Source organism: Bufo gargarizans, chromosome 11 (assembly GCF_014858855.1).
Source record: "Bufo gargarizans isolate SCDJY-AF-19 chromosome 11, ASM1485885v1, whole genome shotgun sequence".
NCBI classification, from domain to species: domain Eukaryota; kingdom Metazoa; phylum Chordata; class Amphibia; order Anura; family Bufonidae; genus Bufo; species Bufo gargarizans.
Genome location: NC_058090.1, coordinates 25,701,875 through 25,719,912, shown reverse-complemented (window position 1 = coordinate 25,719,912; position 18,038 = coordinate 25,701,875). Strand labels below are relative to the sequence as shown.

General features: G+C 49.8%; 1 protein-coding gene across 1 annotated transcript in view; it reads left to right on the top strand.

The window, feature by feature from the left end:
* Positions 1–18,038, top strand: part of TDP1 (tyrosyl-DNA phosphodiesterase 1) — a 91,497-nt gene that overhangs the window by 13,039 nt on the left and 60,420 nt on the right. Inside the window, exons 3-5 of the mRNA XM_044271559.1 lie at positions 920–963; positions 4,789–4,844; positions 5,070–5,166. Coding sequence (XP_044127494.1) covers positions 920–963; positions 4,789–4,844; positions 5,070–5,166 — 197 coding nt within the window. The remainder of the gene's footprint in view (positions 1–919; positions 964–4,788; positions 4,845–5,069; positions 5,167–18,038) is intronic.

The following is an 18,038-nucleotide window of genomic DNA, read 5'->3' as shown; positions in this document are numbered from 1 at the left end:
CCCCGCATGGAGGCGAGCGCTGGGTGTCCCTCCCCGCATGGAGGCGGGCGCTGGGTGTCCCTCCCCGCATGGAGGCGGGCGCTGGGTGTCCCTCCCCGCATGGAGGCGGGCGCTGGGTGTCCCTCCCCGCATGGAGGCGAGCGCTGGGTGTCCCTCCCCGCATGGAGGCGAGCGCTGGGTGTCCCTCCCCGCATGGAGGCGAGCGCTGGGTGTCCCTCCCCGCATGGAGGCGAGCGCTGGGTGTCCCTCCCCGCATGGAGGCGAGCGCTGGATGTCCCTCCCCGCATGGAGGCGAGCGCTGGGTGTCCCTCCCCGCATTGAGGCGAGCGCTGGGTGTCCCTCCCCGCATGGAGGCGAGCGCTGGGTGTCCCTCCCCGCATGGAGGCGAGCGCTGGGTGTCCCTCCCCGCATGGAGGCGAGCGCTGGGTGTCCCTCCCCGCATGGAGGCGAGCGCTGGGTGTCCCTCCCCGCATGGAGGCGAGCGCTGGGTGTCCCTCCCCGCATGGAGGCGAGCGCTGGGTGTCCCTCCCCGCATGGAGGCGAGCGCTGGGTGTCCCTCCCCGCATGGAGGCGAGCGCTGGGTGTCCCTCCCCGCATGGAGGCGAGCGCTGGGTGTCCCTCCCCGCATGGAGGCGAGCGCTGGGTGTCCCTCCCCGCATGGAGGCGAGCGCTGGGTGTCCCTCCCCGCATGGAGGCGAGCGCTGGGTGTCCCTCCCCGCATGGAGGCGAGCCCTGGGTGTCCCTCCCCGCAGGGAGGCGAGCGCTGGGTGTCCCTTCTTGCAGGGAGGCGAGCGCTGGGTGCCCTCCTTGCAGGGACGCTAGTGCAGATTATCCAAGTTAGTAGCTACGTTCTGTGACCCATGCAATGTTCAATCGTGTAAAACCATGAATTGATTATTATCTCTTTCTGCATTAACAGATATTCTATCTCCTCTCTTTGGGACCCTGGTGTCTTCAGTTCAGGTATGTCCCCATTATAGCCAGATATGCTGCGCTGCCATACAAAGAACCCTATTATATCTGTCCTCTCCATGGTGGTGTGTGTGTATATGTGTGTATATATATATATATATATATATATATGCAGCCGCCCTACATTCATTTTTGTCGGCCCCATAGAAATGAATGGAAGCGGAGGCCGTGCATGCGCAGTACGCTCCCATTTACTTCTATGGGGAGCCTGCTTGGTGGTGGCCGGACCAGAGTCCTCCAGCCACCACCTTGCGGGGCTTCGTTCTTGATATAGGTGCGGGTCCCATAATGGGGGCATGGATTTTTCTGCGGCTATCACGTCGCAGTCGCAGTGCAACACCATAGGCTATCGCGCGACACATGTAGCAGTGTAGTTGTGCCCTGCGACTCATGTCGTCGTGTAGCCCTAAACTAAAGCTGACCTACAGCAGTGAATGAAAATGGCTGGGTTTTTATGGAAACCTGGAGTAAAACTGTGTGTATGTGGAGACTACGGGCCTTCGAGCTTCTATTGGCTGATAAGGGACATGTGACCGAGTGTATGACACGTGAGATATGAAGAGAAAGACTTGCAGGCTTGTATTGGCTAATGCAGGTAATTTTGGGGGAATATCTCAGTAACAGTACGCCCTAGAGAGCTGAGATCCGGTCTAAAACCTCTTAGGACACCTGATGTACCTGTGTGCCAAATTTGTCTGTCTGTTCTTTATGTGCGACCAAGCGCTTTAGGCTAGGGCTACACAACGACAGTCGCACGACACATAGGGCACAACTACACTGTTACATGCATCCATGGATTTTTTGCGACTGTCGTGTCATAGCCTATCATTATAAAAATTGTTGCGCGACATTGGTACGACAAAATGTCGCGCAACAAATGTCATGTAGCCCTAGCCTTAAAGGGGCAGGGCGCTGTGGAGGTCACTGTTAAGGGAGCAGGGGCCACTATTAAAGGGGCAGCTGCTGTGGAGGTCACTGTTAAGGGAACGGGTTATTGTGGCAGTCACTGTTAAGGGGGCAGGGAACAGTGGAGGTCACAGATAACGGGATGGTCCCCTATGGAAGGGGAGGTCACTGTCAAGGGAGTGGAGTGCTGTTAATGTAAAAGTTAAGGGGATGGGCTGCTGTGGAGGTCCTATGGTGGGGCACTGTGGGGGGGGGGGGGGGGTCAGTGTTAAGGGGTGGGGGGGTGGAGTTCACTGTTAAAGGGGCGGGGTGCTGTAGAAGTCACTGTTATTGGGGGATACTGTCGATATCTTTTAACGACACACACAAACATTAAATGAAATGCATGAAATATACCAGTGCAGAGCCGAGTCCTTCTGCTAGTATATTTATATATATATTACATGTAAATATAATGTCTAGCCTGCATATTCTGGGCTGTTCCCATCCTTTTGCTGTAGCCGGTCTGAGGTTTGTTCTTTATACTAGAGTTTCCTGCTGCTCACCCATCACATCCCCTAATGCTGGTCTGATATCAGATTTCTTCCAGCGTCCTCGTCCTTCTCACCATGCAGCTGCATCCTTCTCCTTTCTGCCTATTATTTGCTTTGTTACTGCAGACACATTTTTGGGGCCTGGGAAGGTTTGTGAAGAGTTAGACTGCAGACAGGGAGGTGAGGGGGTGACCCTGATTAGGCTTATTTCACAGTTTCATACAGTACAGACCAAAAGTTTGGACACCTTCTCATTCAAAGAGTTTTCTTTATTTTCATGACTATGAAAATTGTAGATTCACACTGAAGGCATCAAAACTATGAATTAACACATGTGGAATTATATACATAACAAAAAAGTGTGAAACAACTGAAAATATGTCATATTCTAGGTTCTTCAAAGTAGCCACCTTTTGCTTTGATTACTGCTTTGCACACTCTTGGCATTCTCTTGATGAGCTTCAAGAGGTAGTCACCTGAAATGGTCTTCCAAAAGTCTTGAAGGAGTTCCCAGAGATGCTTAGCACTTGTTGGGCCTTTTGCCTTCACTCTGCGGTCCAGCTCACCCCAAACCATCTCGATTGGGTTCAGGTCCGGTGACTGTGGAGGCCAGGTCATCTGGCGCAGCACCCCATCACTCTCCTTCATGGTCAAATAGCCCTTACACAGCTTGGAGGTGTGAAACAACAGCTTGGAGGTGTGAAACAACTGAAAATATGTCATATTCTAGGTTCTTCAAAGTAGCCACCATTTGCTTTGATTACTGCTTTGCACACTCTTGGCATTCTCTTGATGAGCTTCAAGAGGTAGTCACCTGAAATGGTTTTTACTTCACAGGTGTGCCCTGTCAGGTTTAATAAGTGGGATTTCTTGCCTTATAAATGGGGTTGGGACCATCAGTTGCGTTTTGGAGAAGTCAGATGGATACACAGCTGATAGTCCTACTGAATAGACTGTTAGAATTTGTATTATGGCAAGAAAAAAGCAGCTAAGTAAAGAAAAACGAGTGGCCATCATTACTTTAAGAAATGAAGGTCAGTCAGTCCGAAAAATTGGGAAAACTTGTCCCCAAGTGCAGTCACAAAAACCATCAAGCGCTACAAAGAAACTGGCTCACATGCGGACCGCCCCAGGAAAGGAAGACCAAGAGTCGCCTCTGCTGCGGAGGATAAGTTCATCCGAGTCACCAGCCTCAGAAATCGCAGGTTAACAGCAGCTCAGATTTGAGACCAGGTCAATGCCACACAGAGTTCTAGCAGCAGACACATCTCTAGAACAACTGTTAAGAGGAGACTGTGTGAATCAGGCCTTCATGGTAGAATATCTGCTAGGAAACCACTGCTAAGGACAGGCAACAAGCAGAAGAGACTTGTTTGGGCTAAAGAACACAAGGAATGGACATTAGACCAGTGGAAATCTGTGCTTTGGTCTGATGAGTCCAAATTTGAGATCTTTGGTTCCAACCACCGCGTCTTTGTGCGACGCAGAAAAGGTGAACGGATGGACTCTACATGCCTGGTTCCCACCGTGAAGCATGGAGGAGGAGGTGTGATGGTGTGGGGGTGCTTTGCTGGTGACACTGTTGGGGATTTATTCAAAATTGAAGGCATACTGAACCAGCATGGCTACCACAGCATCTTGCAGCGGCATGCTGTTCCATCCGGTTTGCGTTTAGTTGGACCATCATTTATTTTTCAACAGGAGAATGACCCCAAACACACCTCCAGGCTGTGTAAGGGCTATTTGACCATGAAGGAGAGTGATGGGGTGCTGCGCCAGATGACCTGGCCTCCACAGTCACCGAACCTGAACCCAATCGAGATGGTTTGGGGTGAGCTGGACCGCAGAGTGAAGGCAAAAGGGCCAACAAGTGCTAAGCATCTCTGGGAACTCCTTCAAGACTGTTGGAAGATCAGGTGACTACCTCTTGAAGCTCATCAAGAGAATGCAAAGAGTGTGCAAAGCAGTAATCAAAGCAAAAGGTGGCTACTTTGAAGAACCTAGAATATGACATATTTTCAGTTGTTTCACACTTTTTTGTTATGTATATAATTCCACATGTGTTAATTCGTAGTTTTGATGCCTTCAGTGTGAATCTACAATTTTCAGTCATAAAAATAAAGAAAACTCTTTGAATGAGAAGGTGTGTCCAAACTTTTGGTCTGTACTGTATATTCCCTTATCTATGATAGGGGCACTTTAAAAAGCCTATAATTTCCAAAAACTCAGCTTTATGTAAAGATCCAATCTATCACACACAGCGTCCTAGATGAACATTCCTGCCATTGTTATTAGTGTTCACTGGCTGATTATAAGATGTGATGTGCAGACTGCCGTTGTGTTCACTTTTGTCCTACGTCTTTTTCTATTTTTCAAGTTTAACTACTGCATAGATGTGACTTGGCTCGTAAAGCAGTACCCGGAGGAATTTCGGTGAGTCTTGCAAAAAATGCGCCGTAGCAATTTCACATCCAGCGAGCCACCTTTCCAGGGCTGAATAGATTGGACACCGTTGTATCGGGCTCTCAGCAGTGAGAAATTTTAGATCTTTATGGGAAACAAGAATATTTCTATTCACTGATAGCAAGCAGAGAATGTGTTCAGAAATGCATAACCAATATTTAATTTTTACGCTGCTCTGCTCTCTTTTATTGAAAGGAGTAAGCCATTATTGATTGTCCATGGCGAGAAGCAGGAATCCAAAGCTCGGCTGCATGAAGATGCTCATCCCTATGAGAACGTCCGGCTCTGTCAGGTATTTGCATCCTGTGCATTACCCTGTACGGCTCGAAGTGTCTTATACTTAAAGCATCCAGTGCAGGCATTGAGGAGAGGAGAAGACCACCGTCAGTGTAGGCATTGGGGAGAGGAGAAGACTGCTGTCAGTGCAGGCGATGAGGAGTAGAAGGGACTGCTGTCAGTGCAGACAATGAGGACTAGAGGGGACTGCTGTCAGTGCAGGCGATGTGGAGTAGAGGAGACTGCTGTCAGTGCAGGCCATGAGGAGTAGAGGAGACTGCTGTCAGTGCAGACAATGAGGACTAGAGGGGACTGCTGTCAGTGCAGGCGATGAGGAGTAGAGGGGACTGCTGTCAGTGCAGGCCATGAGGAGTAGAAGGGACTGCTGTCAGTGCAGACAATGAGGAGAGGAGGAGACTGCTGTCAGTGCAGACAATGAGGAGTAGAGGGGACTGCTGTCAGTGCAGACAATGAGGACTAGAGGGGACTGCTGTCAGTGCAGGCCATGAGGAGTAGAGGAGACTGCTGTCAGTGCAGGCCATGAGGAGTAGAGGAGACTGCTGCCAGTGCAGACAATGAGGAGTAGAGGAGACTGCTGTCAGTGCAGACAATGAGGAGAGGAGGAGACTGCTGTCAGTGCAGGCAATGAGGACTAGAGGGGACTGCTGTCAGTGCAGACAATGAGGAGAGGAGGAGACTGCTGTCAGTGCAGGCAATGAGGAGTAGAGGGGACTGCTGTCAGTGCAGGCAATGAGGAGTAGAGGAGACTGCTGTCAGTGCGGACAATGAGGAGTAGAGGAGACTGCTGTCAGTGCAGACAATGAGGAGTAGAGGAGACTGCTGTCAGTGCAGACAATGAGGAGTAGAGGAGACTGCTGTCAGTGCAGACAATGAGGAGTAGAGGGGACTGCTGTCAGTGCAGACAATGAGGAGAGGAGGAGACTGCTGTCAGTGCAGGCGATGAGGAGAGGAGGAGACTGCTGTCAGTGCAGACAATGAGGAGTAGAGGAGACTGCTGTCATTGCAGGCAATGAGGAGTAGAGGAGACTGCTGTCAGTGCAGGCAATGAGGAGTAGAGGAGACTGCTGTCAGTGCAGGCAATGAGGAGTAGAGGAGACTGCTGTCAGTGCAGACAATGAGGAGTAGAGGAGACTGCTGTCAGTGCAGACAATGAGGAGTAGAGGAGACTGCTGTCAGTGCAGGCGATGAGGAGTAGAGGGGACTGCTGTCAGTGCAGGCGATGAGGAGTAGAGGAGACTGCTGTCAGTGCAGACAATGAGGAGTAGAGGGGACTGCTGTCAGTGCAGGCAATGAGGAGTAGAGGAGACTGCTGTCAGTTCAGACAATGAGGAGTAGAGGAGACTGCTGTCATTGCAGGCGATGAGGAGTAGAGGGGACTGCTGTCAGTTCAGACAATGAGGAGTAGAGGAGACTGCTGTCAGTGCAGACAATGAGGAGTAGAGGGGACTGCTGTCAGTGCAGACAATGAGGAGTAGAGGGGACTGCTGTCAGTGCAGGCAATGAGGAGTAGAGGAGACTGCTGTCAGTGCAGGCCATGAGGAGTAGAGGAGACTGCTGTCAGTTCAGACAATGAGGAGTAGAGGAGACTGCTGTCATTGCAGGCGATGAGGAGTAGAGGGGACTGCTGTCAGTTCAGACAATGAGGAGTAGAGGAGACTGCTGTCAGTGCAGACAATGAGGAGTAGAGGAGACTGCTGTCAGTTCAGACAATGAGGAGTAGAGGAGACTGCTGCCAGTTCAGACAATGAGGAGTAGAGGAGACTGCTGTCAGTGCAGACAATGAGGAGTAGAGGAGACTGCTGTCAGTGCAGACAATGAGGAGTAGAGGAGACTGCTGTCATTGCAGGCGATGAGGAGTAGAGGGGACTGCTGTCAGTTCAGACAATGAGGAGTAGAGGAGACTGCTGTCAGTGCAGGCGATGAGGAGTAGAGGAGACTGCTGTCAGTGCAGGCGATGAGGAGAGGAGGAGACTGCTGTCAGTGCAGACAATGAGGAGTAGAGGGGACTGCTGTCATTGCAGGCAATGAGGAGTAGAGGAGACTGCTGTCAGTGCAGGCAATGAGGAGTAGAGGAGACTGCTGTCATTGCAGGCAATGAGGAGTAGAGGGGACTGCTGTCAGTGCAGGCAATGAGGAGTAGAGGAGACTGCTGTCAGTGCAGGCAATGAGGAGTAGAGGAGACTGCTGTCAGTGCAGACAATGAGGAGTAGAGGAGACTGCTGTCAGTGCCGACAATGAGGAGTAGAGGAGACTGCTGTCAGTGCAGGCAATGAGGAGTAGAGGAGACTGCTGTCAGTGCAGACAATGAGGAGTAGAGGAGACTGCTGTCAGTGCCGACAATGAGGAGTAGAGGAGACTGCTGTCATTGCAGGCAATGAGGAGTAGAGGAGACTGCTGTCAGTGCAGGCAATGAGGAGTAGAGGAGACTGCTGTCAGTGCAGGCAATGAGGAGTAGAGGAGACTGCTGTCAGTGCAGGCAATGAGGAGTAGAGGAGACTGCTGTCATTGCAGGCAATGAGGAGTAGAGGAGACTGCTGTCAGTGCAGGCAATGAGGAGTAGAGGGGACTGCTGTCAGTGCAGGCAATGAGGAGTAGAGGAGACTGCTGTCAGTGCAGACAATGAGGAGTAGAGGAGACTGCTGTCATTGCAGGCAATGAGGAGTAGAGGGGACTGCTGTCAGTGCAGACAATGAGGAGTAGAGGAGACTGCTGTCAGTTCAGACAATGAGGAGTAGAGGAGACTGCTGTCAGTGCAGACAATGAGGAGTAGAGGGACTGCTGTCAGTGCAGACAATGAGGAGTAGAGGAGACTGCTGTCAGTGCAGACAATGTGGAGTAGAGGGGACTGCTGTCAGTGCAGACAATGAGGAGTAGAGGAGACTGCTGTCAGTGCAGGCAATGTGGAGTAGAGGGGACTGCTGTCAGTGCAGACAATGAGGAGTAGAGGAGACTGCTGTCAGTGCAGGCAATGAGGAGTTGAGGAGACTGCTGTCAGTGCAGGCAATGAGGAGTAGAGGAGACTGCTGTCAGTGCAGGCAATGAGGAGTAGAGGAGACTGCTGTCAGTGCAGGCAATGAGGAGTAGAGGAGACTGCTGTCATTGCAGGCAATGAGGAGTAGAGGAGACTGCTGTCAGTGCAGGCAATGAGGAGTAGAGGAGACTGCTGTCAGTGCAGGCAATGAGGAGTAGAGGAGACTGCTGTCATTGCAGGCAATGAGGAGTAGAGGAGACTGCTGCCAGTGCAGACAATGAGGAGTAGAGGAGACTGCTGTCAGTGCAGGCAATGAGGAGTAGAGGAGACTGCTGTCAGTGCAGACAATGAGGAGTAGAGGAGACTGCTGTCATTGCAGGCAATGAGGAGTAGAGGGGACTGCTGTCAGTGCAGGCAATGAGGAGTAGAGGAGACTGCTGTCAGTGCAGGCAATGAGGAGTAGAGGAGACTGCTGTCAGTGCAGACAATGAGGAGTAGAGGAGACTGCTGTCATTGCAGGCAATGAGGAGTAGAGGGGACTGCTGTCAGTGCAGGCAATGAGGAGTAGAGGAGACTGCTGTCAGTTCAGACAATGAGTAGAGGAGACTGCTGTCAGTTCAGACAATGAGGAGTAGAGGAGACTGCTGTCAGTGCAGACAATGAGGAGTAGAGGAGACTGCTGTCAGTGCAGGCAATGAGGAGTAGAGGAGACTGCTGTCAGTTCAGACAATGAGGAGTAGAGGAGACTGCTGTCAGTTCAGACAATGAGGAGTAGAGGGGACTGCTGTCAGTGCAGACAATGTGGAGTAGAGGGGACTGCTGTCAGTGCAGACAATGAGGAGTAGAGGAGACTGCTGTCAGTGCAGACAATGTGGAGTAGAGGGGACTGCTGTCAGTGCAGACAATGTGGAGTAGAGGAGACTGCTGTCAGTGCAGACAATGAGGAGTAGAGGAGACTGCTGTCAGTTCAGACAATGAGGAGTAGAGGAGACTGCTGTCATTGCAGGCGATGAGGAGTAGAGGGGACTGCTGTCAGTGCAGACAATGAGGAGTAGAGGAGACTGCTGTCAGTGCAGACGATGAGGAGTAGAGGAGACTGCTGTCAGTTCAGACAATGAGGAGTAGAGGAGACTGCTGTCAGTGCAGACAATGAGGAGTAGAGGGGACTGCTGTCAGTGCAGACAATGAGGAGTAGAGGGGACTGCTGTCAGTGCAGACAATGAGGAGTAGAGGGGACTGCTGTCAGTGCAGACAATGAGGAGTAGAGGAGACTGCTGTCAGTGCAGACAATGTGGAGTAGAGGGGACTGCTGTCAGTGCAGACAATGAGGAGTAGAGGAGACTGCTGTCAGTGCAGACAATGAGGAGTAGAGGGGACTGCTGTCAGTGCAGACAATGAGGAGTAGAGGGGACTGCTGTCAGTGCAGACAATAAGGAGTAGAGGGGACTGCTGTCAGTTCAGACAATGAGGAGTAGAGGAGACTGCTGTCATTGCAGGCGATGAGGAGTAGAGGGGACTGCTGTCAGTTCAGACAATGAGGAGTAGAGGAGACTGCTGTCAGTGCAGACAATGAGGAGTAGAGGGGACTGCTGTCAGTGCAGACAATGAGGAGTAGAGGGGACTGCTGTCAGTGCAGGCAATGAGGAGTAGAGGAGACTGCTGTCAGTGCAGGCGATGAGGAGTAGAGGGGACTGCTGTCAGTGCAGGCCATGAGGAGTAGAGGAGACTGCTGTCAGTTCAGACAATGAGGAGTAGAGGAGACTGCTGTCAGTGCAGACAATGAGGAGTAGAGGAGACTGCTGTCAGTTCAGACAATGAGGAGTAGAGGAGACTGCTGTCATTGCAGGCGATGAGGAGTAGAGGGGACTGCTGTCAGTTCAGACAATGAGGAGTAGAGGAGACTGCTGTCAGTGCAGACAATGAGGAGTAGAGGAGACTGCTGTCAGTTCAGACAATGAGGAGTAGAGGAGACTGCTGTCATTGCAGGCGATGAGGAGTAGAGGGGACTGCTGTCAGTTCAGACAATGAGGAGTAGAGGGGACTGCTGTCATTGCAGGCGATGAGGAGTAGAGAGGACTGCTGTCAGTTCAGACAATGAGGAGTAGAGGAGACTGCTGTCAGTTCAGACAATGAGGAGTAGAGGAGACTGCTGTCAGTGCAGGCAATGAGGAGTAGAGGAGACTGCTGTCAGTTCAGACAATGAGGAGTAGAGGGGACTGCTGTCATTGCAGGCAATGAGGAGTAGAGGAGACTGCTGTCAGTTCAGACAATGAGGAGTAGAGGAGACTGCTGTCAGTGCAGACAATGAGGAGTAGAGGGGACTGCTGTCAGTGCAGGCAATGAGGAGTAGAGGAGACTGCTGTCAGTGCAGGCAATGAGGAGTAGAGGAGACTGCTGTCAGTGCAGGCGATGAGGAGTAGAGGGGACTGCTGTCATTGCAGGCAATGAGGATTAGAGGAGACTGCTGTCAGTGCAGGCAATGAGGAGTAGAGGAGACTGCTGTCAGTGCAGACAATGAGGAGTAGAGGAGACTGCTGTCATTGCAGGCAATGAGGAGTAGAGGGGACTGCTGTCAGTGCAGGCAATGAGGAGTAGAGGAGACTGCTGTCAGTGCAGACAATGAGGAGTAGAGGGGACTGCTGTCAGTGCCGACAATGAGGAGTAGAGGAGACTGCTGTCAGTTCAGACAATGAGGAGTAGAGGAGACTGCTGTCAGTGCAGACAATGAGGAGTAGAGGAGACTGCTGTCAGTGCCGACAATGAGGAGTAGAGGAGACTGCTGTCAGTGCAGACAATGAGGAGTAGAGGAGACTGCTGTCAGTGCCGGCGATGAGGAGTAGAGGAGACTGCTGTCAGTGCCGACAATGAGGAGTAGAGGAGACTGCTGTCAGTACAGGCGATGAGGAGAGGAGGAGACTGCTGTCAGTTCAGACAATGAGGAGTAGAGGAGACTGCTGTCAGTGCAGGCAATGAGGAGTAGAGGAGACTGCTGTCAGTACAGGCGATGAGGAGAGGAGGAGACTGCTGTCAGTTCAGACAATGAGGAGTAGAGGAGACTGCTGTCAGTGCAGGCAATGAGGAGTAGAGGAGACTGCTGTCAGTTCAGACAATGAGGAGTAGAGGGGACTGCTGTCAGTGCAGACAATGAGGAGTAGAGGGGACTGCTGTCAGTGCAGACAATGTGGAGTAGAGGGGACTGCTGTCAGTGCAGGCCATGAGGAGTAGAGAGGACTGCTGTCAGTGCAGACAATGAGGAGTAGAGGGGACTGCTGTCAGTGCAGGCCATGTGGAGTAGAGGGGACTGCTGTCAGTGCAGGCAGTGATGAGGGGAGTGGAGACATCTATTAGTGCAGGCAGTGAGGACCGAAGCGGAGGGAGCAGGCATATAACAGAAGTCCCCAGTAATATAAATACGTCAGTCCTCCTCATCTTGAAAGGGCATCTGTCAGCAGCTTTGTACCTATGACACTGGCTGACCTGTTACATGTGCACTTGGCAGCTGAAGGCATCTGTGTTGGTCCCATGTTCATATGTAACGGCATTGCTGAGAAATATGATGTTTTAATATTTACAAATGAGCCTCTAGGAGCAACGGGGGCGTTGGCGTTACACCTGGAGGCTCTTTCTCCAACTGCCGCACCCCCTGCCCTTTGATTGACAGGGCCGGGCAGTGAAAACGTAATCGCACCTGAACCTGTCAATCAAAGTAGAAAGAGCCTCTAGGTGTAACGGCAACGCCCCCGTTGCTCCTAGAGGCTCCTTTGCATATAATAAAACATCACATTTCTCAGCAATGCGGGCACACATGAACATGGGACCAACACAGATGCCTTCAGCTGCCAAGTGCACATGTAACAGGTCAGCCAGTGTCATAGGTACAAATCCGCTGACAGATGGGCTTTAAAGGGTTTCTGTCACCTATAAAATGGGTATTAAAGGGGTTGTCCGGGTTCAGAGCTGAACCCGGACATACCCTTATTTTCACCCCGGCAGCCCTCCTGAGCCTGGCATCGGAGCATCTCATGCTCCGATGCGCTCCCGTGCCCTGCGCTAGATCGCGCAGGGCACAGGCTCTTGTGTTTACAATAACACACTGCCGGGCGGTAACTTCCGCCCAGCGGTGTGTTCGGTGACGTCACCGGCTCTGAGGGGCGGGCTTTAGCTCTGCCCTAGCCGTTTTACTGGCTAGGGCAGAGCCAAATCCCGCCCATCAGTGCCGGTGACGTCACCGGGGTTCCTGTCAGCCCCATAGAGAGCCCCGGTACGTCACCGGAACTCAGAAAAATGCCTTTGCCCTGCGCGATTTAGTGCAGGGCAAAGGAGAGCATCGGAGCATGAACTGCTCCGATGCTCATGTCAGGGGGGCTGCCGGGGTGAAAATGGAGGGATGTCCAGGTTCAGCTCTCAACCTGGACAACCCCTTTAACCACTTCAGCCCCGCTAGGTGAAACCCCCTTCATGACCAGAGCACTTTTTACACTTCGGCACTACACTCCTTTCACCGTTTATCGCTCGGTCATGCAACTTACCACCCAAATGAATTTTACCTCCTTTTCTTCTCACTAATAGAGCTTTCATTTGGTGGTATTTTATTGCTGCTGACATTTTTACTTTTTTTGTTATTAATCAAAATGTAACGATTTTTTTGCAAAAAAATGACATTTTTCACTTTCAGCTGTAAAATTTTGCAAAAAAAACGACATCCATATATACATTTTTCGCCAAATTTATTGTTCTACATGTCTTTGATAAAAAAAAAATGTTTGGGCAAAAAAAAAATGGTTTGGGTAAAAGTTATAGCATTTACAAACTATGGTACAAAAATGTGAATTTCCGCTTTTTGAAACAGCTCTGACTTTCTGAGCACCTGTCATGTTTCCTGAGGTTCTACAATGCCCAAACAGTAGAAAACCCCCACAAATGACCCCATTTCGGAAAGTAGACACCCTAAGGTATTCGCTGATGGGCATAGTGAGTTCATAGAACTTTTTATTTTTTGTCACAAGTTAGCGGAAAATGATGATGATTTTATTTTTTTATTTTTTTCTTACAAAGTCTCATATTCCACTAACTTGCGACAAAAAATAAAAAATTCTAAAAACTTGCCATGCCCCTCACGGAATACCTTGGGGTGTCTTCTTTCCAAAATGGGGTCACTTGTGGCGTAGTTATACTGCCCTGGCAATTTAGGGGCCCAAATGTGTGAGAAGAACTTTGCAATCAAAATCTGTAAAAAAATGACCGGTGAAATCCGAAAGGTGCACTTTGGAATATGTGCCCCTTTGCCCACCTTGGCAGCAAAAAAGTGTGACACATCTGGTATCGCCGTACTCAGGAGAAGTTGGGGAATGTGTTTTGGGGGGTCATTTTACATATACCCATGCTGGATGAGAGAAATATCTTGGCAAAAGACAACTTTTCCCATTTTTTTATACAAAGTTGGCATTTGACCAAGATATTTTTCTCACCCAGCATGGGTATATGTAAAATGACACCCCAAAACACATTCCCCAACTTCTCCTGAGTACGGCGATACCAGATGTGTGACACTTTTTTGCAGCCTAGATGCGCAAAGGGGCCCAAATTCCTTTTAGGAGGGCATTTTTAGACATTTGGATCCCAGACTTCTTCTCACACTTTCGGGCCCCTAAAAAGCCAGGGCAGTATAAATACCCCACATGTGACCCCACTTTGGAAAGAAGACACCCCAAGGTATTCAATGAGGGGCATGGCGAGTTCCTAGAATTTTTTTTTTTTTGCATAAGTTAGCGGATATTGATTTTTTTTTGTTTTTTTCTCACAAAGTCTCACTTTCCGCTAACTTAGGACAAAAATTTCAATCTTTCATGGACTCAATATGCCCCTCACGGAATACCTTGGGGTGTCTTCTTTCCAAAATGGGGTCACATGTGGGGTATTTATACTGCCCTGGCTTTTTAGGGGCCCTAAAGCGTGAGAAGAAGTCTGGAATATAAATGTCTAAAAATGTTTACGCATTTGGATTCCGTGAGGGGTATGGTGCGTCCATGTGAGATTTTATTTTTTGACACAAGTTAGTGGAATATGAGACTTAGTAAGAAAAAACAAAAACAAACAAAAAATTTCCGCTAACTTGTGCCAAAAAAAATGTCTGAATGGAGCCTTACAGGGGGGGTGATCAATGACAGGGGGGTGATCAATGACAGGGGGGTGATCACCCATATAGACTCCCTGATCACCCCCCTGTCATTGATCACCCCCCCCTGTAAGGCTCCATTCAGACATCCGCATGATTTTTTACGGATCCATGGATACATGTATCGGATCCACAGAACGCATGCGGACGTCTGAATGGAGCCTTACAGGGGGGTTATCAATGACAGGGGGTAATCAGGGTGATCACCCCCCCTGTAAGGCTCCATTCAGACATCCGCATGATTTTTTACGGATCCATGGATACATGTATTGGATCCACAGAACGCATGCGGACGTCTGAATGGAGCCTTACAGGGGGGTTATCAATGACAGGGGGTGATCAGGGTAATCAGGGTGATCACCCCCCTGTCACTGATCACCCCCCCTGTAAGGCTCCATTCAGACATCCGCATGATTTTTTACGGATCCATGGATACATGTATCGGATCCACAGAACGCATGCGGACGTCTGAATGGAGCCTTACAGGGGGGTTATCAATGACAGGGGGTGATCAGGGTGATCACCCCCCTGTCACTGATCACCCCCCCTGTAAGGCTCCATTCAGACATCCGCATGATTTTTTACGGATCCATGGATACATGTATCGGATCCACAGAACGCATGCGGACGTCTGAATGGAGCCTTACAGGGGGGTTATCAATGACAGGGGGTGATCAGGGTAATCAGGGTGATCACCCCCCTGTCACTGATCGCCCCCCCTGTAAGGCTCCATTCAGACATCCGCATGATTTTTTACGGATCCATGGATACATGTATCGGATCCACAGAACGCATGCGGACGTCTGAATGGAGCCTTACAGGGGGGTTATCAATGACAGGGGGTGATCAGGGTGATCACCCCCCTGTCACTGATCGCCCCCCCTGTAAGGCTCCATTCAGACATCCGCATGATTTTTTACGGATCCATGGATACATGTATCGGATCCACAGAACGCATGCGGACGTCTGAATGGAGCCTGACAGGGGGGTTATCAATGACAGGGGGGTGATCAGGGAGTGTATATGGGTGATCACCCGCCTGTCATTGATCACCCCCTGTAAGGCTCCATTCAGACGTCCGCATGTGTTTTGCGGATCCGATCCATGTATCCATGGATCCGTAAAAATCATGCGGACGTCTGAATGGAGCCTTACAGGGGAGTGATCAATGACAGGGGGGTGATCAATGACAGGGGGTGATCAGGGAGTGTATATGGGTGATCACCCGCCTGTCATTGATCACCCCCCTGTAAGGCTCCATTCAGACGTCCGTATGCTTTTTGCGGATCCGATCCATGTATCCGTGGATCCGTAAAAATCATACGGACGTCTGAACGGAGCCTGACAGGGGGGTGATCAATGACAGGGCGGTGATCAATGACAGGGGGGTGATCAGGGAGTTTATATGGGGTGATCATGGGTTTATAAGGGGTTAATAAGTGACGGGGGGGGGGGGGGTGTAGTGTAGTGTAGTGTAGTGTGGTGTTTGGTGCGACTGTACTGACCTACCTGAGTCCTCTGGTGGTCGATCCTAACAAAAGGGACCACCAGAGGACCAGGTAGGAGGTATATTAGACGCTGTTATGAAAACAGCGTCTAATATACCTGTTAGGGGTTAAAAAATTTGGATCTCCAGCCTGCCAGCGAACGATCGCCGCTGGCATGCTGGAGATCCACTCGCTTACCTTCCGATCCTGTGAGCGCGCGCGCCTGTGTGCGCGCGTTCACAGGAAATCTCGCGTCTCGCGAGATGACGCATATATGCGTGACTGTGCGCCAGCCTGCCACCTCCGGAACGCACATGTGCGTTAGGCGGTCCGGAGGTGGTTAAGCTGGCTGACATTAGTGATGTGCTAATGTCAGCTGAACATAACTATATTACTGCTATCTCACTGCCTAAAGCCTTTATTGAGAAAAAAAGCTTTTATAATGCTCCTAAAGGCTCCGTTGCTCACCTCTTTTCACACCCTTCTTCTCTTGATTGACAGGGCCAGGGCAGCGCTGCTCTCCTCCAGCCGGCCGTGTCTGCAGTGCGAATCGCGCGCCGTTCAGTTATTGGCGCAGTGAGAAAGCCAGCCAAATACTGAACGGCGCGAGATTTACACTGCAGACGCGGCTGGCGGGAGGCGAGCAGCGCTGCCCTGGCCCTGTCAATCAAGAGAAGAAGGGCGTGAAAAGAGGTGAGCAAACTGAGCCTCTAGGAGCAGGTGCAATGCCCCCCCCCCCCCCCCCCCCCCGCTCCTAGAGGCTAATCAGCATATTATAAAAGTTTTTTTTCCTCAATAAAGGCTTTAGGCAGTGAGATGGCGCTAATATAGTTATGTTCAGCTGACATTAGCACATCACTAATGTCAGCCAGCTTAATACCCATTTTATAGGTGACAGAAACCCCTTAAGAGAATCAGTATCAATCATGTATTACCACATGTGACCACTAGAGGGTGGCACACTGTCACTAATACAGCGAACTTCAGACGGAGCTTCACTTCTCTGACTGTACAAATCAAAGTTCTTGTTATTCAGGTCAGTGTCCAAAAAGATGTGATTCTCCAACTGTTTAACCACTTCAGCCCCGCTAGCTGAAACCCCCTTCATGACCAGAGCACTTTTTACACTTCGGCACTACACTACTTTCACCGTTTATTGCTCGGTCATGCAACTTACCACCCAAATGAATTTTACCTCCTTTTCTTCTCACTAATGGAGCTTTCATTTGGTGGTATTTTATTGCTGCTGACATTTTTACTTTTTTTGTTATTAATCGAAATGTAACGATTTTTTTGCAAAAAAATGACATTTTTCACTTTCAGCTGTAAAATTTTGCAAAAAAAACGACATCCATATATAAATTTTTCGCTAAATTTATAGTTCTACATGTCTTTGATAAAAAAAAAATTTTGGGCAAAAAAAAAATGGTTTGGGTAAAAGTTATAGCGTTTACAAACTATGGTACAAAAATGTGAATTTCCGCTTTTTGAAGCAGCTCTGACTTTCTGAGCACCTGTCATGATTCCTGAGGTTCTACAATGCCCAGACAGTAGAAAAACCCCACAAATGACCCCATTTCGGAAAGTAGACACCCTAAGGTATTCGCTGATGGGCATAGTGAGTTCATAGAACTTTTTATTTTTTGTCACAAGTTAGCGGAAAATGATGATGATTTTTTATTTTTATTTTTTTCTTACAAAGTCTCATATTCCACTAACTTGCGACAAAAAATAAAAAATTCTAGGAACTCGCCATGCCCCTCACGGAATACCTTGGGGTGTCTTCTTTCCAAAATGGGGTCACTTGTGGGGTAGTTATACTGCCCTGGCAATTTAGGGGCCCAAATGTGTGAGAAGAACTTTGCAATCAAAATGTGTAAAAAATGACCGGTGAAATCCGAAAGGTGCACTTTGGAATATGTGCCCCTTTGCCCACCTAGGCTGCAAAAAAGTGTGACACATCTGGTATCGCCGTACTCAGGAGAAGTTGGGGAATGTGTTTTGGGGTGTCATTTTACATATACCCATGCTGGGTGAGAGAAATATCTTGGCAAAAGACAACTTTTCCAATTTTTTTATACAAAGTTGGCATTTGACCAAGATATTTTTTTCACCCAGCATGGGTATATGTAAAATGACACCCCAAAACACATTCCCCAACTTCTCCTGAGTACGGCGATACCAGATGTGTCACACTTTTTTGCAGCCAAGGTGGGCAAAGGGGCACATATTCC